This window comes from Mytilus edulis, chromosome 10 (genome assembly GCF_963676685.1).
Source record: "Mytilus edulis chromosome 10, xbMytEdul2.2, whole genome shotgun sequence".
Lineage (NCBI taxonomy): Eukaryota > Metazoa > Mollusca > Bivalvia > Mytilida > Mytilidae > Mytilus > Mytilus edulis.
Window position 1 is genome coordinate 45,746,307 of NC_092353.1, and position 27,756 is coordinate 45,774,062.

General features: G+C 33.2%; 3 protein-coding genes across 3 annotated transcripts; 1 reads left to right on the top strand and 2 right to left on the bottom strand.

Moving 5' to 3' along the window:
- Positions 1 to 11,650, top strand: LOC139491289 (uncharacterized). The gene is made up of 4 exons (XM_071278846.1): positions 1 to 83; positions 9,543 to 9,621; positions 10,692 to 10,854; positions 11,474 to 11,650. The coding sequence occupies exons 2-4, from the start codon at positions 9,573 to 9,575 to the stop codon at positions 11,520 to 11,522; spliced, it is 261 nt and encodes an 86-aa protein (XP_071134947.1). The 5' UTR covers positions 1 to 83; positions 9,543 to 9,572; the 3' UTR covers positions 11,523 to 11,650.
- A 595-nt stretch (positions 11,651 to 12,245) lies between these two features.
- LOC139492787 (octapeptide-repeat protein T2-like) lies at positions 12,246 to 13,090 on the bottom strand. Its single transcript, XM_071280940.1, has 2 exons — positions 13,075 to 13,090; positions 12,246 to 12,568 (listed from the first exon to the last, which is right to left on the bottom strand). Exons 1-2 carry the CDS (start codon positions 13,088 to 13,090, stop codon positions 12,246 to 12,248), a joined length of 339 nt encoding a protein of 112 aa, XP_071137041.1.
- An 8,218-nt stretch (positions 13,091 to 21,308) lies between these two features.
- Positions 21,309 to 22,551, bottom strand: LOC139492446 (uncharacterized). The gene is made up of 3 exons (XM_071280631.1): positions 22,503 to 22,551; positions 22,098 to 22,260; positions 21,309 to 21,375 (listed from the first exon to the last, which is right to left on the bottom strand). Exons 1-3 carry the CDS (start codon positions 22,549 to 22,551, stop codon positions 21,309 to 21,311), a joined length of 279 nt encoding a protein of 92 aa, XP_071136732.1.
- Between the last annotated feature and the right edge of the window lie 5,205 nt (positions 22,552 to 27,756).

Below are 27,756 nucleotides of genomic sequence, written 5' to 3' on the forward strand. Positions count from 1 at the left end.
TTCCTGTTAATTTGATTTAAGATCTTTATGTTTGTATTACACAGATAAATCACAGATGATCAATATAATTAATTTAAAAAAAGGTAAGACCTTTCATTGCTTATTCGATTTTCATTTTGACATGCATAGTCCTATGGAATCTGCTGGTTGTCAGTCAACACCCTAGAGTAACACTAGCTCATTTAGTGTTCATTTTTGTTGCACTAACATGCTTAAAGTTTCTAGTTATCATTTTCTTCTTTTGTTTTTGTCTCAAGTGGGCCAAATTTTGTTTAACAATATAGATGTAATAAAAGCGATTCGGAGCATTTTATAAATACAACACAGTTTTCAAAGGTTTAGCAACACAATAATAATCTAATAATCGTTGCGTTACTTATGTTAAAAATATTTACGTCAAAGTCTGTGGTTAGGTTTCATGTCATATGTCTTACGAGACTTGAAGTTAAAGCAAAAGCAATACCAAATTTCTAATACATGCATACGCTTGAATTGTCGAGCTCTAAAACAGAATGTGAAAGTTCAAATGAAAATATGTATTTTTTTATTCAGGACAAAAGATTCGACAATGAACAATACTAGTGGAGTGACAAATCAGGAAAAGTCGCTTAGTTAAAGAGTTTAATGGACCGAAATACTTCACGGCTGAAAATGCACATGAAGATAGAGTTAACATTATACTTTCATTTCAGTGGCGGATCCAGAACTTTTCCAAAGGGGAGGGGGCCCGCTCCAGTCATGCTTCAATGATTCCCTAAATAATCAACCAATTTTTTCCCACGAAAAGGGGGGGGGGGGCTGGATCCGCCTATGCATTTTAGCTCTGTCGTAGAGTTTTCCCACGGTGCATTTTTTTTGGTAGAATTGCGATAAAGTGCGACTTTCCGATTTTTTCTTTTTCATTTTCAAAAACGGGAACGTTTATAACTTATTCCCTAATGAAGATATCATCACAAAAATTGTTATCAGATGAAAGAGTCATGTATCAGCTTTAATTTGATATCAAACTTACTTATCATATGAACATAAAAATTAAGTGAATTGAACGATTTTCAAAAGTTTATGTCATTTTTTACAATGTTACCGTCTGACAAAGTATATAACATTTCTTATATATATCACCAGTGGTACATTTTCACAAAAAATAATACAATACTCAATATGCAAGAAGTTTTTATCTACAATTTCGAAAAAACATGCAAATTAAGTTTTTCGGGCCTTTTTATAATACTCATCATATACAGCAGTTTTACTATTCGATTTTCACTTCAATAAGTCTTGTTGCTTTCCCTTATCCTATTTCCCCCTGACTTGCTGTGTTTTACAGAAAAAAAACTGTGTATTTTCTTTATTTTCGTTTATAGTAAGACATATTTGTATCAATGTCTGTAACTAGTTTTGACTGAGTAGACAGATTTTATGTGTTAGTGTTTTTTTAGGTGTTTTATTTCTTGTTGATTTTGTTGAATAAACTAAGGGACCGTTCAATATTTATCAGATGGATGGGCCGGTGCAAAATGGGGCGGGGCAAGCACTTTTTTGTGGAAATATTTGGATGGGCAAGAACTTTTTTTAAAATATTTAGTGGATGGGCCAGAACATATTTTATAGGAAAAATTTTGTTATCAATTTTATTGGTTTGTAGGATATTTCTTTTGCAGGCACTCAAAACATGTCTCAACAAACTGGTAGCTTGGCTCATTTCTGTCAATTTTAAGGATTTAATTAAGGAATAAAAAGCTAGAATTTTCTGTTCAGACTATCTTTTAGATTAATTTGACCTTATAGAATACCAAATTGTTTAATAGTTTGGTGTATGGCTGTATAATATGGATTTAATTAATAGGTAAGAAAAAAAGCTCAAATTTTTAGATAAGGCTAAATTCAGATAGTAAACTTTGAATTTTTTCTAACTTTTTCAAATCAACTTGGATTTTCCAAAAACTCTACAGCTATCTCATTTATATATTGATCTTATAGAAAGCCAGGTTGTTTGGTAGTTATATGTATTGCTGTTAAATTTATAGATTTAATTAATAGGTAAGAAAAAAAACTCAAATTTTAAGTTTAGGCTGAATCTAAATAGTCATCTTTAATTTTTTTTATAACTTTTTTAAATCAACATGGATTTTCATAAAACTCTACAGCTATTTTTATTTATATATTGATCTTATAGAATGCCAGATTGATTGGTAGTTTGGTGTATTGTTGTCATTCTTATGGATTCAATAATAAAAAGGTTAATTAAAGCTCAAATTTTCAGTTTAGGCTAAATCCAGATAATCATCTTTAATTTTTTTTTATAACTTTTTTAAATCAACATGGATTTTCATAAAACATAATAGCTATTTCATTTATATATTGATCTTACAGAATGCCAAGTTGTTTGGTAGTTTGGTGTGATACTGTCATTCTTATGGATTTAATAAAAAGGTTTAAGAAAAAGCTTAAATTTTCAGTTTTTTGTTATTTCAAGATAGTCATGTTTAATTTTTTTCATAACTTTTTCAACTCTACTGCTATATCATTTGTATATTGATCTTACTGAATGCCAGGCTGTTTAGTACTTTGTTTTTTTGCTGTCATTTAAAGGATTTAGTTAATAGGTTGAAAAAAAGCTACAATTTAAAGATCGACTAAGTTCAGATGGTCACCTTTCATTTTTTTTATAACTTTTTCAAATCAACTTAGATTTTCATATAACTGTACAGCTATCTCATTTATATATTCATCTTAAAGAATGCCAGGTTTTTTTATAGTTTGGTGTTAAGCTGTCAAATTTAGGGAATTAATTAATAGGCGAAAAAGGCTGCATCAAAGTCAAAAACATGTCTGTCTATATTTGCTTAAAAAGACCATAATAAATTTCTTTTTTTGAAAACTAGAATAGATAAAGGGACATTGATATTTGAACTATAAACATGTTCTGTTTTTAGGACAATAATTAATAATTCAGTATATGATAATATGTTTACTAGTCCAAGAGTTATTGTCCCTTAATTTGAATTATTTCCTTTATTTTAAATCAATATTGTATTTGAGGCTGCACATATAAAATCAAATCTGTACATGTATATTCATACTGGTTTTAAAAATCAATAAAATGTATGGTTCTGATACACACATAGATATATACATATATAATTAACTAGCACATTTTAAATTTTGTATAAAGTCTATTCTTTGATTTCAAGACATAAAAATTTAAAAACTTTAAAATAGAAAAAGAACCTAAATCACTTTTGATTGTCTTAAGAGTTTTAGAGGGGCAAGGATTTTTTTTATAGATTTTTTTAGATGGGCAAGGACTTTTTTTCACAATTTAAAAGGATGGGCAATAACTTTTTCAATAAAACAATATTAAGAATGCACCGGCCCATCCATCTGATAAATATTGAACGGTCCCTAATTTTAAACCAAATTGCTACACCTCCGAAATAACCCGGGAAAATGGACACGAGTCCTGTTAAGTTTGCTCACTCAGTTCCAAAAAAGAGTAGGCTTAAGAGTAATTGGGAATTATGCGTTATTTGCTAAATATCTACTGATGAAAATTTGTCAAATGCAACAGAAAAAGGGAAAACTACTCATTTAGACGCAATACATTTCAGATAGGGTATTATTTATCGCCGCCTTTGTTATAAATTTGAGTCAGCGAAAGTGATTCCATTAGAACAAATAAAATATCATAGGTCGTCTTACAAAGCCTATACAAGTAGAAAAAACTTAGAAACATTTCAATAGGGAAAGAACAATGCTCAACACCGAGTGCAAACCATTCCGTGTTTGAATCAACTTGTGTTATAACACGCTGAGTGAATATTACAATTAGACTGGTCTAAATGTTTATTCTGTAGACAAAAGTCCTACAAGCGAGGTAAGCAATTACGGTGAGTCGAGTCTTTTGAACGTGCTGATAATATATTAAATGCCACAAAAGACAAGTGTGACTATCCAATGGTAAGTTTACTCTCTATGGAGAACTTCAAGGACAAGGCACTGTATCAATTAACATGCATTGCTAACTACATGCTGAACTGGGAAAAGGAACCTGATGATGATGCTTAAAATGAGTCGGAGCATGACATTGTTTTCAAGAACCTGACGGAAGTTCTACACGATGATCTGTTTTTGAATAAGAAAGCATTTTCGTTATCCAACTTACTAGACACATATTGTTCCTTTCTTCAACAAGAAATTATAAGTAGATATACAACTACTTAACTGCAACACAAACTAGAAAATCACTACGGTGATCTCATTGTTGTTCAGACTCAAAGAGGACAGGGTAAATCAAGTATGATTTTCAGTAGCTCTATCAGTGTTTCCGAGGCCTTTCGCGCTGCCAGTAGTTTAAAAGCAAAATTAAAATTGTCTGAAATGAAAACCAGTTTTGTAAAAAATTACATACATCAAGAAGATCAACCCTACATGATGCGGCAAAAATTTTGAGAAGCAGTTTACAATCGTTCAAAATTTTGCTGATTTTATCCATCTCCTTCGGAAGTTTCTATCCCTACGGCTTTACAATTCATACCTACCTCTTTGATAAACTTTCTTGCCATATTAATAGATGACAATTATTTACATATGTAGAATGATTACAATTCACTCCCAGGTGATACAGTAAGGAAATGTATTGCTTTAGCCGAGTATGTGATATCTCTGCATAAAAACCAGTTCATCCCATTAAGTTTATCATTGGCTGTTCAGTTGCATCATGAATATGGTTCGAAAAATCTTTTTGAAACGTTACATTCACATTGCTTTTGTACGTCTTACACTGAGGTTAGACAATTTCTGACTAGTTCAGCAAACCATGAAATTATAAGATCCCAAAATGGAACATACATTCTCAATTGCATATGTCCTAAAATTGCAGGTGGAGACTTTATTCAAGAAGGGTCTGACAATGGTGATATCAATGCAGAAACTATTGATGATAAAAACACGTTCCATTCTATGGCTCGAGCAGTTTTCAGGTTGTGAACAATCCGACTTTTCAGACAGACGTAGATAACGTCAAAATAAAACGCGGCCAAGAAAGGTCCCTCGCTCTGGATGAAAACACTTCTGCTCTCATGTCATGTTTGCCTTCTGTAAGCCTAAAGAAAGATTCGGCCCACCTAGATTTACCGAGCCATATAGCCAAATTTAAGCATGTACAACCAATAGATCTGACGTGTCTGATATGGCTTGGGTATTGCTCCGATCACCTACACGCGACATTGTTGAAATACCTGGGTTTCAAAAATGATAAAAAAACAAATAATACCTTTTTGGACAGGCTTCCACAAAAGACTTTCCGACCGAAAAGCAATTCATGTCGTTGTTGCATATCCCCCAATCATAAACGCAAAACCTGCTGACATGACGACAGTGTATACGACAATGCTGAAATGCCTAGAAATGTCAAAGGCCGCAGGTCAGAATAACCCAGAACAGACTTTCGACCAACAGCTTTATGCCATAGCCCAGCAAGTAAAGTGGTCTATGCCTCAGATTTTTCACCCGCACGTTGTGAGATTAGGTGGATTTCGCATGGCTTCGTGTTACATTTCAGCAATAGGCAAGAAATGGGCATCAGCTGGGCTTCGTGATTTATTGGTCGATTCATGTGCATATGAAGGATGTACTGTAGATCAGATTCTCCAAGGCAAGCAGTTTAATCGCGGAGTTAGAGCTTACACATTAGCAAATGAAACTGTGATGGCACTGTGGTTCAAGAAATTTTTTCAATGGTGTTCAAGCCAACGAAAAATTGCTAACATAGACGAAAAGTTCTGTCAAACAATGCTTTCTTGTCATGATGCATTCAGTGACCTTACTACAAAAGTTGTAGATCTCTCTGAATTTTTAATTCTTTTCCAGGAATAGTTTTCCCCTTTGGTTTTGGAGTTCAGAGAGATTTCTTATAAAGCATCTCCAACTTTTAAATTTTTGGGAAATGTTTTACTAGCCGTTAAAGTTATTCTTATGAATGTCAAAGCAGAACGTGATGGAGATTGGACTTTACACCTCAAATCCGTGTCTTCTTTGTTGCCATATTTCTTCATTGCAAACAAGACAAATTATGCTAGGTGGACACCAGCTTATTTAATTGACTTGCTGAATTTCCCAGAAGAAACTTATTCAGCTTTCATGTCCGGAACGTTTGCAGTCAGACAAAAGCCTGGTGTATTCAATGGCATATGGAGTGATATGGCAACAGAGAAGACTATAATAAAGGATTCGAAGGGAAACGGCGGTATAGTCGATATATACAATGCCATTGGACCAGTGATTTCTAGCACATTACCAGCTGATCACGCTCTAACGGGATGCGACACGACGTCTTCTTTCTTTGGAATAGGCAAAATAGCATTATACAAGGCATTAAACAACACTAATTCAGATATCAAAGTTTTATCAATCTAGCTGGTTCTGATATCGAAACATCTGTAACAGTGGGAAGACAATTTATAGATTATCTATATGACCCTAAAGGCAAGGCTTAATCTGTACATGGTGATCTAAATATACTGCGAGTGAAGTCAGCGCTATCTAAGGATGCTTCCTTAGCGATACTACCAACCTTCAGAGGCATCTTTCAGACAACACATATTTAGAGTCTCCCAACAAGTGTACGTCTTGATGAATGCCCATACCGCAAAAACCACCACCTAGATCACATCTTGAATATGGATGGACATTTGGCCCTGAATAGATCGATAGTTCCAGTATATTTTGAGGGCCAATGTCTTCTGACTTTTTACAAGATCTTGTTTGCACATGCAAAGGCAAAACTATTTGTGGTAAATCGTATGTATGTTATGAACAAAACTTGTCATGAACAAGCATTTGTGGTTGTCAGGCCAGTGATGATTGTAGAAACCAGTTTACTCATCAGACTGTTTTAGAAGATTACAACGATGAGGATGATAATTAAAGAATGAACCCCAATTCCCAATATTTCATTTTTCTGAAGCTAGTAGCCTTTTCTCTCTTGAAAATAAAGTTTTGAGAAAGAAAAAAAAAAACAAAAAAAAAAAAAAAAAATAAATTTAAAAAAAAAAAAAAAAAAAAAAACCTACCAGTGGTCTCCGACCTTGACGTGGTTGGTGGGCTTGTAAACCAACTGGAGACTTTATCGAATATTTTGGAAGTATAACATGTACTTGTGTTCGTTTCTCGTAACAACTTCAAATCATCGGACGTGCATACTAATGTCAAATGTTACTGAAATATACACAAATATCTTAATTTTTATCAAAATATCTGTGAATCGTGTTTGTATGATATAAATAGTGCTTTAAAACAGTTAAAGTCAAAAGTCTACTCTAAAAAATTTTATGTTTGTGTTGTTTTATAAAAAGGTGGACGCACATCGTCATGCATTTTCAAAATGCTATTACTCTTGCACTGGTTGACCTATTTTCATAAATAAAACTTCATATACTATCGTGTTCATGCTGACATTTATGCATCAAGACTATTTTGATGATTTCAACATTATTTTTGATTTAAAAAAAGTAATAACGATTTTCATCATTTTTTCATTGAATCATTGACCGGGTGTAAACCTTACAGTACTAAATTCTCCTTTATTCTTTATGTTATCGTAACAAAATTTTCCCAAAAATATGTTTACATATTGTAATATATTATTGCAAAGCTGAATATTGAATATAAATATGTTTTATCGAAAAATTTTGTAAATAAAGATAATCTGTATCATTTTCTTCCTTATTGGCTGCGGGGGAAAACAGCACTTATCAATGTCAATCTGGCATAAATATAACAAGCTGAATTTGTGCAGCATCCCCAGAGCTTGCTTCCATTGAAAATTTGTTCTCAGTTATCATGAGGGACTACCGAGAAATTGTCAAAAATGTCCAAACAAATCGATTTTTTAAAATCCCCTCTTTTTACCTATCGCAATTATCAAAAATCTGCACCACTTTGGTATCTACGACATGCCTTAAGCGAAGGGTATTATATTTATCTTCAAAATGAGACCAAAATTAGCCGTGAGGTATTTCGGTCCATTAATTTTTTTAATTTATCTTACTTGTCACCATACATACAACAAGGACATTAATGTGTTGGTCAGCCTTTCGTATGTGTGTAGTGATTTGCAGATGTTTGTTGGTCTTTTCGTCGTTTTTATGTGTTATTTGCCATGTTTTTGTTTATTTTTTTCTTCGACTTATGTTTTGTTTTTTCTTCTTCTTTAAGTATAATCCACCTCTTTTAACAAATAAAAGTATTCAAAAAAAAGTTGCTCCTAATTCATACATTTCGGTCCCTATCTCCCTGAACGAAGTAGGTTTTATTAAAAAAAAAACTTTAGTAATGACTGTGTATTATCGTCACCGGAAATTGGGTACTAGCGAAGTGGAGAGAAATGTAAAAAAAAAAGTAAACAAGGTAATAATTCGTTCACTTAAAGCATTTCTACTGATTTGACGAGGGTACCGCTTAAGAAATGATTTTCTGATATATAAATCTTTAAATAATTAAGCCGATAAGTACAAAATAATACACGATTTTGTGTTATACTCCAAAACTTGCCACTTAGTACCCGACAATTTCGAGGTCTATCGTCCTTTGTCGCCCCATAGGCAAGATACCTAACTGTTTTTAATTATTTTTCCAGGCACGTTTTTAGATTATGATAATGTGACAGGATATTTACTGAGATTTGCTGTCATAAAGATGTTTTTTTAAGAATATGGATCAAAATATTGTTTGTTTATTGTTCGGCGAAATGCAGAACGTTTTACGGCGAATTGCAACTTTTGTCTGTACGTCGTCTTGCAATATATTGTAATTTAAAGATGAAATTGATCACTGTTTAGATAATATTAAGTAACGATATTTTGTCCATTTCAAAACTTTACCGGATACCAAAATACAAAATAAACTACATATCAAATAATATATAATATATGCCGTTAATTTCGTTCAGAAATCGTCGTTGCGTACCTCTATTCGACTTTGTGTTTTTAAAGACAAAAAGGGTTTTTTTAAGCATACAAGTGTGGACACAGATCAGTGTGGATAGCATATTTGAATGTTTGACAGTGTTTTCTGACATAGAGAGTTCTCTGTTTTTTTTCCTAGTAGGTTTCTATGTTGAACTGTGGTGCACAATGACAGCCAACCTGTACCAAACACTTATCTAGCAGTGTCTTTTTTTATATTTAGTTTTAATGTTCAAGACTGTCGTGAAGGATACACTAATTTAAATCAGCGCCAACCATTCATAGATTTTATTTAGATAAAGAATGCGATTAATATCAAATTTGATACTTGTATAAGCCTTAAACTGTTTTGATTTCATTGCCACTGATGTGTCGTAAGAAGAAGAAACGCTCGTCTGACATTCCAAATTATAAGACTGCTATCTTTTGTTTGTCGTATAAGATGGAAACAACTAATTAAATAAAAAAAATGGCTTCGAAAATTGAAACGCAAAATTTTTCTAATCCTGAACTGTACTCTACAAAAAGCACTAGACCCAGTACACTTGACACGTAATTCGTTTGTTGATATTTCAGCTGAACTTCAGTATCATCATAAGATCTAGTATGAAGTCTGCCATTATTCTGGCTATTGCCTTGTATGTTCTTTTTGCAGGTAAATGTTACAGTACAAATGTCACATATTGTCTGATATATTTTTCTTGCCTATGACAGTTTAAGGTGGTACCCAACACCTGAACTAAAATTAATTTGACTCGTTTAATTTTCTTTACATTTTGACAAAGTATTTAGTTTGACCCTTTGACCAAAATATAAAAATTTCAAAAACTTTGAACCAACCGTTTAATCAGAAAAATTACACTGGTTATATAGCAGTTTGACAAAAACTTATTTTGATCATTGAAAAGCTTGATATTCTCTTAACAACACAACATCATTAAAACGTTATGCTGATTTTACAGAGTTATCTCCCTGTAGTGTTAGGTACCACCTTAAGTGTTCAGAAGTACAAACTTCTGAAAAGGAACGCTTTTAGTAATTTCAATACAACTTAATTTTGAGAAAGAATTTCTATCATGTTTTTATCTAATTACAAGTAAATCTAACCTAAATCATTTACATTCGGGATATGTTGTGGCTGTCAGTGTGTATCTGTGGAGGAATTTTGTAGTGACGGAAAAAAACCAGTGACATGGAAAACTAACAATCCTATTCAAATAAGATTAGAGCCGAATGCACCCGACATGTGCGGGATTCGAACTCACAACATCGATGTTGACAGTCTGTTGATACATATTGTCGACTACGTAATAAAACCAATCACCCACCGGGGCCTCTTAGAAAATATGAAGGGTGCAATGAAAAAGATAGTCTAGTCGATGAAAAACAGACAACACAATGGTAGAAAAAAAATACAAACAACATTGTATATAATGCTACACAAACGCTACAAATAATGCAACATGAATCTAGTCAAGAGTAACAGTAGTCAAACGAGGTGCTCCGGAAGAGTCAGCAATTCTTTCGATACTTTTTGGAAATACATTGTTGATACATATTGTCAAAAGTTCTTCAACACATTCTTGGTTGATTTATATGAGGAAGACAACTCATAAAATAATTTAAAGGAACGATAATTCATTTCCTGGCACAAGTATGATGAATGTTTTTTCTTTGAAGAGGTAAATTACAACAATTTTATTTATCTACAATGCTTCGTTTTAGTCCACGAATCAGATGCAAGCTGTAGATCCCGTTGTAGATTGAAATGTTTTGGAAGAGGGTGCGGTGCTTACTTTGCAGCTCAACGTGGACCCTTTTGCTTATGTAAATGCTATCGGTGTGCCAATGAATCTGTAACAAAGATAGACATAAAACAAATAAAAGTGTAAGTTCTGACAATTGCAGGTTCTCCTTGTCCTTTGTAGCTTAAAAGAAATAATTAAAATCAGATAAGTTAACCTTTCCAATGTGATCTTGACCATTTCTTGTTCTCCAAAAATGTCCTTTGTAGCTTTAAAGAAATAATTTAAAGCAAGTAAATTTACCTTTCCAGTGTGACCATGGCAATTCCTGCTTCTCCAAAAATGTCTTTTATAGCTTTAAAAATAATTTAAATCCGGATTTACCTTATCGATGTGGCCTCTATTAGTCAACATTATCCTCTATTATTGATTATGATTTATGTATAAATGTTTGTAAAATTTGCAATCTGTTGGTGCAGATTGGTACATGTAAATTTTTTTTTTGTAACGGCTAGTTTCAATCGAAGTTTTCCGAAGTCTTGCGTTGGATCTAGATTACATTAGAACTATTCTTTTTTTCGACTTATGTTTTTTATTGCCTACTTTTAGTCTAGTTTAGGAAATAAATAACTGACAAAAATAGCTCTGTGTATTAGCATAATTATGTCAATCTTAACATATCATCTCATTTTGATATGGATACATCTTATCTCATCGACGGTTGTTGTGCTTATTTAACATAACATTTTTGTTTTCTTTCAGACAATCTTCAATGTCTCATCAACAAATAGACAACTTCGCTGAAGAATAGACACAGTTTATTCAGTAATCATAACACAGACTTCAGCTAAATAGCAGAACTTTGTTTTCTTCAACTAAAATCGTTACTGTTGAACTTTTGAATAAAATCCCTTAAGTTTTAAGTAAATGTATTTCGTACAGTTGTCTTTCTTTGTATAGTTGACTTAAACACATTCACAATACAACAAGAGCAGCCTCGACCTAATCATATTTTTCATTGGTTTGTTGATAACACAATTGCATGGGTATTACATGAAATAACTACATCAAAACGAATAGCTAACGTAGATACGTATACCTTGTGTAAGGAATAGATAAATCATATTTTGTGAGAGAGAAAAATCTGTTGGAGAATTACATAATCAAAAGCCTGATTTATATTGACAACATATGGGAACAAAACGTGCTTTTCTTTTTGCCGACTTGCCGCTCACACGTTATTGATCACAAACAACATGTGTTTTTTAATTTGATATGCCATAAGTCATGAACTGTTGAATAGAACAACCCTTTTAAACGCATCGGCATATATACTAAATTTAGTCCTGGTATCTATGATAAGTTTAGTTAACTTTCGATGCTAGTTGTCTCACCGACAATCATATCACATCTCGTGATATAGTTTATATTAAACATGGCGTCCACATGGTTCATATGTGTCATTATTTTTATTGGCAGTGGCTATTATGCCGGCACTTCAAAGTTATTTTAAAGGCTCCGGCAATATAGTGATCTATACAAAGTTTTGCTCTCTCTCTCTTCTCTCTCTCTCCGCTCTCTCTTCCTCTTCCTTCTCTCTCTTCCCTCTCCCCTCTCTACTCCCTCTCTCTCTCTCTCTCTCTCTCTCTCTCTCCTCCCTCTCTCTTCTCTCTTCTCCTCTCTCTTCCCTCTCTCTTCCCTTTCTCCTCCCTCTCTCTTCCCTCTTCCCTCTCTCCTCCCTCTTCCTTCTCTCCTCCCTCTCTGTTCTCTCTTCCCTCTCTCTTCCCTCTCTCTTCCTTCTCTCCTCCCTCTCTCTTCCTTCTCTCTTCTCCCTCTTCTCCCTCTCTCTCACACCCACTCTCACTCACACACCTTCTCTCACTCACACTCTTTCACTCATACACACTCACACATTAAGTCTCACTCACACACACACACTCACACTGTAAGAGAGTAAGAAAGAGATTGAGAGAAAAAAAGAAAGAGCGTATGAGAGAAAGTAAAGAAAGAACGTATGAGAGAAAGTAAAGAGTGCGCGAGAGATCAAAGGAAAAAAATCTGTGTAAGAAAAAGAAAAAAAATGAAAGATTGGAAGATTGAGAGAAAGAGAAAGGGTGAGAGAATGGGAAAGATTGAAATATAAATAGCGAGAAAAAATGAAGATTGAAAGAGAGTTATAAAGAATGAAGATAAGAAGAGATCCATTCCAAAATAATTTCTTCGAAGTTAGAAGAAATTACACCTTGTAGAGGTGCACGGTTACAGCAGTAACGGGTTCTCCTCCGTCGGTGTTATAAATTATAACAGTCCATTGGCGAGAACACCACTGCCTACCAGGATTTTGGAAGGGTTGGCGCTCTAACCTTCAGTTCCCTTCATTAGGTAAGAACGCACCCAACATCTTGAAATTAATCATTTTATCTAAATAAAAATATAATGCAATTTGCGGTGTTTTTAATTTCTGATTCTTGCAATTAACCTTTTGGAAAGGAACTCGTAGATCTGTTAATTGCATTTGTTTATGAATAGTTTATCACTCTATTAAATTTATAAGTTTGATAGAGTAAAAAATGTTTTGTTTTTCAAATTTCTCAAAATAATTCAAATGAACATAATAATGGATGATAACTCCAGTTGTAAAATATATGTACTCCAAATAAAACATAACACGTGCCACATCAACGAAAAAACACAAACTATACTCACTTTTATCTATCTATATAAAAACAAGGAGATGCAGTTTGAATAACTATGAAATAACTATCCATCAAAGTGCATACGAAATGGATGTAAATAGTTGACTATATTTATAGTCCGGCGGCTACAAGCATATTTCAGACGAATTGTGCACATCCTGTTACAAGCATGAAATTTGGCATAGACCTTCCTCAACTATTACTCTTTTATTTCAGATAGGGAGGCATTTGAAAAAAATGTCTCACTTCCGGTAAAATCCAAAATGGCGGACGTCATACTTAAATCAGCCCAATATCGAAGGCTAGCGTGTAAAAATGTGTTATTATCATGCTAATATCATAATATTTGGTACAGACCTTTGTTTTTTACTACTTTTGGATAAATTAAATAGATTAGATGTCTTCAGAAACCCCACTTTCGGTTAAAATCCAATATGGCGGACATTGTACTTAAATAAGCTTATTTTTTAGGGAGGGTAACTGAAATGTGTTTTAACGTATTGCTACTATCATTACATTGTGTATGAACCTTTCTTTGGTGTTTCTGATGGATACAATGCATAAGACATATGTCTTAAAAACCCTTTCTTCCGGGTATATCCAAAATGGCGGACAGAGAAATATCAATTTTTTATTCAAATTTTCATTTTTTTCAATATGTAAAGAAATGATTTTATTTTGTGCTGGTCATTAAACTTTTGGCTTAAAGTTATCCTCAAAACCACTTATTCTAGCATGTTGTAAATATTTAGATATAAAGTTGACACTTCCGGTTAAAAATATGACGTAAATTTCAAAGATGAGTCCTCAATCTATTTCTTCGATTTAGAGTTTTGGATAGATTGATTAAAACAAAATAAAATCACTATAGTACTAAAAATTATTTAAAATTATTACTATTTGGCCAAGAATACATGTTTATTCACAGTCACCATGACATGCACACATCGCAGTGCACGGGATACCCGATTTTCCACATTAAAAATGACCGCGGAATCCTTTCTTACATCCACAATGTATAAGCTTTTGACAAAATGATGAGGCCTCAAAAAGAGTTTTTCAAAAGTTATCCTCTTTGTCCCCGCCTGGAGTGGGTAGCATAAGAGCCAATCCCAAGCTCGTCTCCCTAAACACCTGCCTAAGTATATTGCATTATTTACATGCTGGAAAAGACTAGACCAAGTTGAGGGAATAGCCTCGAAAAGCCGTCCCTGTTGCGCAAATAGTTATTTTCTTGCTTCGTTAACCATGTTATACCCATCTGCTAAGTTTGTGCGATCTTACAGTAAAACCCCGGTGATTTAGTCTGATTAATCATCATTCTTTTTGTTAAAGTCACATCTTCAAATGCAATCAATGTCTCCCACATAGTCTTTTCCCCCCTTTCAAGCAAAGAGAGAACCATATCACAACAGGTAAAGACATGGATAACAATAAGTGTTTCAGATCACCCAGATCACTCATTGCCTAGTGCATTTGAAAGGCCATTGATAGATATTAATCCAAAGTCTTTTGCCCTCCCAAACACAACGTCTACCCCTATGTCACGGAATAGCGAAACAGTATTGACAACATCATCATAACGACTGTTCGAATCATGACTCGTTTAAGTGCGTGTTTCACTGCATCAGACACATGCACCATGATTTTAGTGTCTGCCTCTAAATGTGAACTTGGTGCTGAACTTGAAATACATTACGTGGTGGATAAGATAGAATATCCTGACCATTTGTTGCTATAACTACCATACGCATCCAAGACTTCATCCACTCGTATTTCAGTTTCAAGGTATTTTATTTAGGTAAGGACATAATACCCAATCAGCATACTCAGTAGGCCGCAATTCACAATCGGAGAGCTGATTTCCAACATTTACAAAGACTGTGGTATTGTTTCTCACATCTTAATAAATTCTGCAAAAACACATATTTTCTTGCCTTGTTAACCTAATCTGTTTCTTTTTTTTTTTTTATCTTCCAACAAAACCACGTATCGTTTTCAATGACATTAAACATCAAATCCATATGGTGATCATCATTCTAAATGCTATAGTCACATCTTCAAACTCCATTAATGTCACCAACGCAGTTCCTTTTCCAGCGAACGTGTTATCTTTTAATGCCTAGTGCATTTGAAAGGTCATTGATTGATATATATCTTATACTTTTCCCCTTCTAAATGCAAACCAAAGTTTGTCTGCCCTATGTCACGGAATAGCGAAACAGCAATGACATCAGTATCGACTGTTTGAGTCATGACTCAGTTAAGTCTATGTTTCACTGCATCAGACACATCTATCTTGATTCTAGTGTCAGTCTCTTCGTGTAAACATGGTGCTAAACTTGAAACATCATCAAGTGGTGGATAACACTAAACATCCTGAGCATTTGTTGCTTCAACTACCTTGTACTCAAAATTGTATTGAGCAAGCTCCTGTGAATGAAAACTTAAAAGTTCTTTCTTACTGTCGTCATCTCTCAGAAAACTTTCCCATCTTTGAGGATGTTTTTAATCCTGGGTTCGTCTGTGTATTCCCTTTCCCCTAAATGTTGCCCTTGCTTCTTTTAGCAGCTTTAAAACTACCAGTATTTCGCTATTCCGTAACAAAGGGGCAGACGAACTATTGATTGTATTTGGGGAGGCAAAAATCTTTGGATTAATATCTATCAATGGCCTTTCAAATGCACAAGGCAATGAGTGATCACACACTTTTATTTCTGACCAATACCTTATGACGGGTTGTGATACTGTTCTCTCTTTGCTTGAAAAGGAAAAAAAAGACTGCGTGGGAGACATTAATGGTATTTGAAGATGTGACTTTAACATAAAGAATGATGATTGATCAGCCTAAATCACCGGGGTTGTACTGTACAAACTTATCAGATCTAACATGATTAACGAACCAAGAAAGTCAATTTTTGCACAAAAGGGAAATCTCATTTTAAGTGAGGCTATTCCCACGACTTGTTCTAGTCTTTTCAAGCATGTAAAACGTGTAATATACTAATGCAGGTGTTTAGTGAGACGAGCTTTGGGTTGACTCTTATGCTACCTAGTCTTGTCACTAATGGATTGCGAAGGGACAAAGAGGGTCCCTTTAAAAAAAAACTCTTTCTGAGACCTCATCATTTTTTCAGAAGCTTGTACATTATGGATGTAAGAAAGGATGCCGCGGTTATTTTTAATGTGTAAAATCGGGTCTCCCGTCCACTGCCTTGTGTGCATGTGGTGGTGATTGTGAATAAGCATGTATTCTTGGCCAAATAGAAGTAGTTTTAAATATTTTTTAGTACTATAGTGATTTTATTTTGTTTAAATCAATCTATCCAAAACTCTACATCGAAGAAATAGATTGAGGACTCATCTTTAAAATTTACGTCATATTTTTACCAGAAGTGTCAACTTTATATCTTAGCATTTACAACATGCTAGAATAAGTGGTTTTGGGGATAACTTAAAGCCAAAAGTTTAATGACCAGCACAAAATAAAATCATTTTCTTTACATTTTGAAGAAAGTTGAAAATTTGAATAAAAAATTGATATTTCTCTGTCCGCAATTTTGGATACTTCCGGAAGTAAGGGTTTTTAAGACATATGTCTTATACATTGTATCCATCAGAAGCACCAAAGAAAGGTTCATACACAATGTAATTATAGTAGCAATACGTTAAAACACATTTCAATTACCCTCCCTAAAAAATAAGCTTATTTAAGTACAATGTCCGCCATATTGGATTTTAACCGGAAGTGGGGTTTCTGAAGACATCTAATCTATTTAATTTATCCAAAAGTAGTAAAACACAAAGGTCTGTACCAAATATTATGATAGTAGCATGATAATAGGACATTTTTACACGCTAGCCTTCGATATTGGGCTGATTTAAGTATAATGTCCGCCATTTTGGATTTTACCGGAAGTGAGACATTTTTTTCAAATGCCTCCCTATCTGAAATAAAAGAGTAATAGTTGAGGAAGGTCTATGCCAAATTTCATGCTTGTAACAGGATGTGCACAATTTTTTACAAAGCCGCCGGACTATTAATGTCAAAGGGTTTATTAGAATTATTTACTCAGCCGATTTGTGTTTGTAGACTGATATTTTTCTTTTTTGTCATTTCAAAGCCTTGTCAGATTGTCTTCGACTTATCAGTTTGAATATCCTATGAGTTTTAAAAAAGCAAGGGCTAATATACCACATAAAATGCTACGAAAGTTTTCGTGTATTATAATACAGTAATGAAAACATGAGATAGAAGCCCAATAATTTCAAGATTTGATTTATTCCGCAATCTTTGTTAAGATTGATTTATCAGCAATTAACAATTTTGGTATCAAATTCTCAGTCTTTTAGTTTACATTCCTAAGAAATCAACACTGTTTGTATCCCGTCTTTAAAGAGATCACCAAAATGACATGTAAAACAAAACACCATAAAATTCAATATGTTAATGCCCTACCAACAAAAATAGAGTGCATTGAGACTTATAGTCTGTGATATCCTAATGTCTGTTAATCCATCTTCCCTTTCATCCTTCTTCTTTGTTCTAAGATTTGTATGTACATGAACAATTTTGAAGTAAAAAGTAAAATCACAACAAAAAAAAGTCAGTGCAAAATAGCCACTACCAATTTATCATACTTTGCCTGTTAATGCCTTTTCGTTATTCAAAGATATTTAGCTAACCGCAAAAAAAAAATAAGTTAAATTTTATGATGGAGAAATATAATTCTTTGTCCAAGAGTTCCAAGGTGATGAAGTTGAAATCATCCTCTTTTTAAGTCTTGAGAACTCATCACGGGTTGGTTGACTGCAATGGAATATCTGTTTTACAGATGACAGCGGAGATTTTCCTAATGTCATGACTACAATGCCGTCCCCATTTTACAGAGTGTTACATACCGAATTCTGACACAGTGTGTGAGAGTGAGTGTGCAAGTTGGTCAGCAAGGCCGTGAGAAATTGAGAGAGAGAGAGAGAGAGAGAGAGAGAGAGAGAGAGGGGAGAGAGAGAGAGAGAGAGAGAGAGAGAGAGTAAGTGAGAATGAGTTTCAGAGAGAGACAGTGTGTGAAACAGAGACAGTGTGTGTGAGAAAGTGAGTGTTTAAGAGAGAATGAGTGTGACAGAGAGAAAGTGTGTGAAATAGTGAGTGAGTGAGTGTGTGAGAGGGTGTGTGTATGTAAGTGTGGGTGTGTCTGAGACACTGACTATGTGTGTGTGAGAGTGTAGGACATAGTGAATGAAGAAGAGAGTGAATCTGAGCGACAGTAGTAAAGACGGAGTGTGTGAGAGTGAGAGAAGGAGAGAGAGACTAGGAGAGGCAGATGCTGTGTGCTAGATTAAGGGCATACGATACAGTTTTAAACCTGTATTTACAAGATGATGGAAATTTGCATATAGGCTATTTTTTACCTGATTTAATCAAATATGTAATAAAAAAAAATATACCTTCATGTGCTACTTTTTGAGTAAAATGAGGTCAAAATTTTGTATATTTGCTCAAAATTCAGATTTGTGTCCGTATTTTCTTTTTCGAAAGAAAGACACAACTTTTTTGTTGTAAAAAATAAACACGAATTGTTTTTTGTTAAATAATCGGTAATTTCTGTATTTTATAAGTATCATTAAAAATTATGCAATTTTTATTCCGAAATAACTCTATATTTATCAAATGTTCATGAAGAGAGGAAAACACGTCATTTTTTGCTGCATGTTTATCAAAATTAAAAAAATTGCGCTATTTAACGTAAAGAAGACAGATTAGTTAAACTTTGGTTAACCCTATTATACTACACTCAGAGGTAGACATGATCGGTTTTATGCCTTACCTGCGATAGTAGAGGGGCATTATGTTTTCTGGTCTTTGCGTCTATGTGTCCGTTTGTCTGTTCGTTAGTCTATACCGCTTCAGATAAGGTTTTTTTTATGAAGGTGAAAGTCCAATATCAACTTCAAACTTAGTACACTTGTTCATGGTTTTACAAATCTTGATGCCTAATAAGATTTTTGACTCCAATTTCACGGTCCCCTGAACATAGAAAATGATAGTGCGAGTGGGGCATCCGTGTACTATGAACACCTTCTTGTTATGTATTATTTTCACTGCTTCTTTTCTGTCTTTTTTTCTTATAAATGTGTTAGATGAATGATTTATTTTATCCAAAACCCCACCAACCAAACGAGAATATAGAGACGATAAACTTGTTAAAGGGGGTTGTCTCAAAAGGCGTATTGATTTTTCTATAGTTAACATTCTATATAAAGTCATATGAAGTATGACAAAGGAGAGATTCTATGATTTTCAGTCAATTTAATCTTCACATCTTTCTACAAAACCAGCACAGGTTGGAAAATCTTATCTATTTTCTAGCACGAATGACGCGACAGCGTACCAAGAACTAAACAACATTTAAGTTAGCGAATAGCTTTTTCGACATTAACTCGCTATATTTGATAACGGTATACATATATGTATGTGATAATTCAAAAGAGGGGCGAAAGATACCGGAGTAACATTCAAACTCATCAATAGAAAAAAAAACTTGCAAAATCATGGCTAGAAAATAAAAAGACAAACAGACTAACAATAGTACATGAAACACAACTTAGAAAATAAAAGACTAAGTAACACGTACCCAACCAAAACATTGGGTGATTTCAGGTGCTCCGGAAGGGCAAGCAGATCCTGTTCTACATATGGCAACGTCGTGTTGCTCATGTTAGTACAAACCCGATAATAAATTTATTCGGTGAAAACATTCGTGAAAAGAGAACGGGATCGTAGTTGCGACAGGAGAAACATATCCACTATCATCTTTGGAACGGACATTCCATTACGTCAACAAATAATGACGGCGTCCGTCAAATTAAGGAAGGAAGGATTTCAACTTGACCTTTTGGAACTTTTGGATTAATAACATCCTTATGAGGTTTTGTCAAGATTCTATAGTTAAGACATTTAAATGCAGAATAGTGTAGTTTTCGTTGATAAATGTTTTGAAGAGATGTTTTAGAGATGTTTTATTTCGATGAGACAACCAGCATCAAAAGTTAAAATGATTGTTCGATTCAACAGTATGACTTATGGTATTTGTCATATCAAATTAAAAAACACATGTTGTTCCTGATCAATATTTCTGAGCGGCAAGTCGACAAAAAGAGAAGCACGTTTTGTTCCCATATGTTGTCGTATAAGAAAAACAAAATGAGTATGTTAAATTTGATGTATGCCTTTTTGTGCTTCTTCGTTACATTTGTTGTTTTTATAGGGATATTAAGATGATAACACAATATTGACTGCTGTACCCCTATTTTTGACATTTTTTACTCTTTGAGTATATTTGTTTTGTTCATGCATCGTTGACAATGTAATTGAATTTGATACGACTGTCATACAAGTGAGAGGTTTAGCTAGCTATAAAACCAGGTTCAATCCACCATTTTCTACATTAGAGAATGCCTGTACCAAGTCAGGAATATGACAGTTGTTATCCATTCGTTTGATGTGTTTGGACTTTTGATTTTGCCTTTTGATTTTTGATTTTCCTTTTTGAATTTTCCTCGGAGTTCAGTATTTTTGTGTTTTTACTTTTTGTCAATTTAAATCACGCTTTTTGATCATGTAATTCCCTGACAGATTTTTTTTTCGCACAAAATATTCGTTTTGATGAAGTGATTTCATGTAATACCCATGCAATTGTTTTATCAATAAAACTATAAAATATATGAATTGGGTCGCGGCTGCTCTTGTTGTATTGTGAATGTGTATAAGTTAACTAGACAATGAAAGACAACTGTACGAGATACATTTACTTAAAAGTGATTTCATTCAAAAGTTCAACAGTAACAATTTTAGTTATAGAAAACAAAGTTCATCTATTCAGCTTATCTCTGTGTTATAATTACTGGATGAATTGTACCAGTTCTTCAGCTAAGTTATTTATTTGTTGATGAGGCATTGACGATTGTCTGAAAGACAACCAAAAATGTTTTGCTAAATAAGCATAAAAAACGTCAATGAAATAAGAGGTATCCGTATAATGAGATGATACGTTACGATTGACATATATTAATACACAAAGCTTATTTTGTTAGTTATTTCTTTGCTAAACAAGACTAAAAGTGGGCAATCAAAAAACTTAAGTCGAAAAAAGTATTATGTAATCTAGATCCAACACAGGAATCCCGAAAATAAACTCGTGTCGATTGAGACTCGCCGTAATAAAAACATTTAGACTTTTATAAAATTTTAATCTTGGTATTTATGATGAGTTTATTTATCTATCTGAACCAAGAGATTGAAAATATTACAAATATTTGTACATGAATAATAGTTAATATTAGAGGCCAATTGACACTAATAAAGGTCATTTCGGAACGGTAAATCCGGTATTTAAACTATTTTTGGAGAACCGAGATTGTCATGGTCACATGGGAAAAGTAAATTTATCTGATTTGAATAATTTTTTAACGCTACAAAGGACATATTTGGAGCACCAGGAATTTTCAAGGTGACATCGGAAAGGTTAATTTATCTCATTTTATCTGATTTTAATCATTTCTTTATAGCTACAAAGGACATTTTTGGAGCATCAGAAATGATCAAGGTCAAATCGGAAAGGTTAATTTACCTGATTTTAAATATTTTTAAAGGGCATTTTTCAAAGGAACCAGGATTTGTCAGAACTTACTCTTCTATTTGTTTTATGTCTATCTTTGTTACAGATTCATTGGCACAACGATAGCATTTACATAAACAGAAAGTTCCACGCTGAGCAGCAAAGAAAGCACCGCATCTTCTTCCAAAACATTTCAATCTACAACGGGTTCTACAGCTTGCATTTGCTTCTTGGACTAAAACGAAACATTGTAGATAAATAAAATTGTCGTAATTATAATTCCAATTACCCGAGCAATTGCCTCTTCAAAGAAAAACATTCGTCATACTTGTGCAAGAAAATTAATTATAGTTCCTTTAAATTGTTTTATGAAAGGTCTTTCTCATTTAAATCAACCAAGTGATAATGAACTTTAAAATGTGGACGACCAATTAAACATGAATAGGCAATATGTAACATTTGTATTGTGAAATTTACCTGCAAAAAGAACATACAAGGCAATAACCAGAATATTTGCAGTCTTCATATTTGATCTAACGACGATTCTGAAGTGAAGCTGAAATATCAATAAAAAAATAACGTGTCATGTGTACTTGGTATAGTACTTTTTGTAGAGTAAAGTTCATAATTAGAAAATGTTGTGTTTTAATTTTCAAAACTATTTACTAGTATCTATATAATAAGTATTTCCATTTTATATGAAAACGTCTCACAAAAGATAACAAGCAGTCTTATAATGTGGAATGTCAGACAAGCGATTCCTCTACATAAGACTCATCAATGGCCTTTGAAGCAAAAACAGTTAAACGGTTTATGCATGTCTCAAAAGCAAAGTTAAAAGCTTATAATTCTGAAAAGCTTGACTAAATACTGCCACGGCAATCCATGTATGAGGTCATATATGAAGTAATTCTTATTTCGCTTTAAGAAAATTTACAAATACTTTTTTATTGCATGTTTTTTGTGAAAGAGGGACGAAAGATACCAAAGGGACAGTCAAACTCATAAATCTAAAACAAACTGACAACGCCATGGCTAAAAATGAAAAATACAAACAAACAACAGCACACACGACACAACATAGAAAACTAAAGAATAAACAACACGAACCCCACCAAAAAACCGGGGGTGATCTCAGGTGCTCCGGAAGGGTAAGCAGATCCTGCTCCACATGTGGCACCTGTCGTGTTGCTTATGTGATAACAAATCCGGTAAATAGTCTAATTCGGTAGGTCACATTCATGAAAGGGAAGGGGGTTGTAGTTACGACGTAAGGAATATATCCGATATCATTTGTGAAACGGTTATTCCATGACGGTCGACCAACTCGTGATGGCGTCCGTAAAATTTACGAAAGGATGATTTCAACTTCATCATTTGGAACTCTTGGTTTAATAGCTTCCTTGTGAGCAGCAACCCTCTATCAAGAAAATCATGATAGGAAATGCAAGCACGGGAATATCGTATCAATTGGGAGATATATACCCCGTATGTGAGTGTTGATGCTTCTAACCTATGACAAATTTGTGATAAAATCAACTCACCGTAAAAATTAATCTACCCTGTTATCTAAAAAATAACCCTATAATTATGATTACTAGTAACTTGTGCATGACTTCTGTTTTGTTTTTAATAAAACCTACATCTTTCAGGTAGATATAGACCGATAGTTATGAATAGGTTACATTAGTTTTTTTTTAATACTTTTGTTAAATGTGGCGGATTACACCAAAAAAAGAAGCAAACAAATACCCAACATAAGTTGAAGAAAGATAGACAAAAACATGAAAAAAAAACAAAAACAAAAACCGACGAAAAGATCAAACAAACATCTGCAAAAAACTATACACAAACTAAAGACTGACCAACACGTTAATGTTCTCGTTGTGTGTGTTGGTCATTGTCGAATCTTTTGTCCTGAATAAAACTTACCATCGTATTTTCAAACATTCACATTCTGTTTTAGAGTTAGGGAATTGAAGCGTATGAATGTATTAAAAATTTGGTATTGCTTTAACGTTAGACAAGTCTCATAAGACATAAATATGGTATGACACCTAACCACAGATTATGACGTAAATATTTTAACATGAGTAATGCGACGATCATTGGCAGGTTTTGTGTTGCCAAATCCTGGATTACTCTGTTGTTTCAATGGAATGCTCTGTATCGCTTTAGTCATATCTATATGGATATAAAAAAAAACACGTCATCGGCCCTTTTGGGACAAAAACAAAAAAAGGAAATAATAAAAAAAAAAAACTTTTATCATGAAGGTGCAACAAAAATGAACACTAAGTGAGCTAGTGTTACCTTAGGTTGGTGACGTGTTGACTGGGCACCAACAGCTTGCAGAGATAAGTAATAATATTTTACCTGTTATCAAGTTAATTGTATTGATCAGCGAGGATGTAACAGTGTAATGAACATATGTTGATCATGAATCAAATAAACAGGAAAGAGAGAAATGAAAAAAAATCAGACTTTTTCTGTGTCGGAAGTCGAAATATTTATCTTACAAATACTCAACATTTTGTGGAGGCAAAATAATAATATCGGATATTCCAGCTGAACAAAGTGAATATTGGTAATTGAAAACTAGTCAACCAGGATAACATTCTCGAAATATTCTAGGGTTCTGTTCAGAGTGAAGCTACACAGAAGTAAACACTCTTAGAGTACCACTGTTAAAGAATGCATCGAGCATGCTTTTTGATGTTTCCAACTTATTCGGTATTCAAGATCATATCATTCAGTTATTGTGCTAAGTTAAAATAGTCTTACATGTCTTTCATTTTTGCAGTTTTTCTAATATGCTTTGTTTATATATGCCTTCTTGTGGTTTTTTTGTTTGTTTGTTACATATGCCGGACTCTGTATTTAAACATTTCGTTAATTATATCATGCACATGTTTAAGAAAATATATTTGGAAATGTTTTTGTGATATTTATTCAGCCATACATTTTTAGTTTTGATATTTTCTAAACATATCAATTTCACATAATTCACTTCAAACAGTATAACTATATATATCTTTTATTAACCATTCATAGTCCAATACACATGCGCATGCGCATACAATTAGAAAAGGATATAGCATCTTACAAAGGAAACAACAAGGAAGTTTTTGTAGTTTTTTAACAGCTAAGATATATTTTAAACACACTGTGTAATCAAGTCAAAACAAAGATTAGTTCTTCTATATTCACATCTGTAAACGATTGGTTTTCTTAATTTACAATTTCAAAAAAAATTTCAGATAAATAAGACATACAAAATAGACTTAAATATGCAACAGGGAGAGTATAAGGGATATAATTCGAAAAATGTCCCTTAAATTATGCTGCTTTCATCTAAGTTTTTTAAACTCATTAGCATGATGCAAAGAATATATTCGTATTTCACATTGGAAATAAAATCAAAAACATTAATTCGCGTACGTTCTTTATTTCTGATATACTATTGTGTATATTTACTTTCAGAATAAAACTATTTCGTTGATGAAATGGAAAAGACTTCAATCGTAACCATACTCAATTATCTAGAGGACAATTACTCAAAAAGCTCAACCAACTTACAACTTAACAATTCTACATTAATGCCAGTCATATCACCTCACCTGTACAAATGTCAAATGTCAAGTACAAATATCACATATTGTCTGATATTTTTTTCTTGCCTATGACAGTTTAAGTGTTCAGAAGTACAAACTTCTGAAAGGGAACGCTTTAAGTAATTTCAATACAACTTAATTATGAGAAAGAATTTCAATCATGTTTTTATCTAATTACAAGTAAATCTAACCTGAATCATTTACATTCGGGGTATGTTGTGGCTGTCAGTGTGTATCTGTGTAGGAATTTTGTAGTGACGGAAAAAAAACCAGCGACCCAGAAAACTAACAATCCTATTCAAATAAGATTGGAGCCGAATGCACCGGACATGTGCGGGATTCGAACTCACAACATCGATGTTGACAGTCTGGTGATACATATTGTCGACTACGTAATAAAACCAATCACTCACCGGGGCCTCTCAGAAAATATGAAGGGTGCAATGAAAAAGATAGTCTAGTCGATGAAAAACAGACAACACAATGGTTGAAAAAAAATACAATCAACATTGTATATAATGCTACACAAACGCTACAAATAATGCAACATGAATCTAGTCAAGAGTAACAGCAGTCAAACGAGGTGCTCCGGAATAGTCAGCAATTCCTTCGATACTTTGTGGAAATACATTGTTGATACATATTGTCAAAAGTTCTTCAACACATTCTTTGTTGATTTATATGAGGAAGACAACTCATAAAATAATTTAAAGGAACGATAATTCATTTCCTAGCACAAGTATGATGAATGTTTTTTCTTTGAAGAGGTAAATTGCAACAATTTTATTTATCTACAATGTTTCCTTTTAGTCCACGAATCAGATGCAAGCTGTAGATCCCGTTGTAGATTGAAATGTTTTAGAAGAAGATGCGGTGCTTACTTTGCTGCTCAACGTGGACCCTTTTGCTTATGTAAATGCTATCGGTGTGCCAATGAAACTGTAACAAAGATCTGACAATTGCAGGTTCTCCTTGTCCTTTGTAGCTTAAAAGAAATAATTAAAATCAGATAAGTTAACCTTTCCAATGTGACCTAGACCATTTCTTGTTCTCCAAAAATGTCTTTTGTTGCTTTAAAAATAATTCAAATCCGGATTTACCTTAACGATGCGGCCTCTATTAGTCAACATTATCATCTATTATTGATTATTATTTATGTATAAATGTTTGTAAAATTTTCAATCTGTTGGTTCAGATTGGTACATGTAAATTATTTTGTAACGGCTAGTTTCAATCGAAATTTTCCGAAGTCTTGCGTTGGATCTAGATTACATTAGAACTTTTCTTTTTTTCGACTTATGTTTTTTATTGCCTACTTTTAGTCTAGTTTAGGAAATAAATAACTGACAAAATTATCTCTGTGTATGAGCATAATTATGTCAATCTTAACATATCATCTCATTTTGATATGGATACATCTTATCTCATCGACGGTTGTTGTGCTTATTTAATATAGATTTGTAATAGAGAATTATTTAGATTTTTTTATTAATAGTAACTTACTTACAAAATTGAGAAGTGGTACTTTGAAATTGAATTTGGAATTAGGGCGATATAAAAATATTCCTAGACATATGCGTCTATGTGAATGCTGTAATATGGCTTGTATTGAAAATGAATACCACTTCGTACTTGTATGTCCAGCCTACAGAACTGTGAGACAAGAACATTTGCCAAAATATTATTGTTCTTGGCCAAATAATTTTAAACTTTTTCATTTACTTCAAGCAAAATCAAAATCAATCACAATTAAACTTTGTAACTATCTAAAATATGCTTGGAAAATTAGATCATGTATTGTGAATTAATTGTACCTTTATTATATAATGTATTGTTCTCTGCTATCTGTTGTTTTGTCACATTGTATATACTTGTTTATGTATTGCCATAGCATATTATTTATGCTTTCGCAAATAAAATATTCATTCATTCATTCAATATAACATTTTGGTTTTCTTTCAGACAATCTTCCATGTCTCATCAACAAAAAGACAACTTCGCTGAAGAACAGACACAGTTTATTCAGTAATCATAACACAGACTTCAGCTAAATAGGAGAACTTTGCTTTCTTCAACTAAAATCGTTACTGTTGAATTTTTGAATAAAATCCCTTTTA

Bases quoted from the DNA above. Each gene is read 5' to 3' on its own strand.
- LOC139491289 (XM_071278846.1), top strand. From the start codon at position 9,573: ATGAAGTCTGCCATTATTCTGGCTATTGCCTTGTATGTTCTTTTTGCA. The intron at 9,622-10,691 runs GTAAATGTTACA...GCTTCGTTTTAG, and splicing joins CTTGTATGTTCTTTTTGCAG to TCCACGAATCAGATGCAAGC. The intron at 10,855-11,473 runs GTAAGTTCTGAC...GTTTTCTTTCAG, and splicing joins GACATAAAACAAATAAAAGT to ACAATCTTCAATGTCTCATC.
- LOC139492446 (XM_071280631.1), bottom strand. From the start codon at position 22,551: ATGAAGACTGCAAATATTCTGGTTATTGCCTTGTATGTTCTTTTTGCA. The intron at 22,261-22,502 runs GTAAATTTCACA...GTTTCGTTTTAG, and splicing joins CTTGTATGTTCTTTTTGCAG to TCCAAGAAGCAAATGCAAGC. The intron at 21,376-22,097 runs GTAAGTTCTGAC...GTTGTCTTTCAG, and splicing joins GACATAAAACAAATAGAAGA to ACAATCGTCAATGCCTCATC.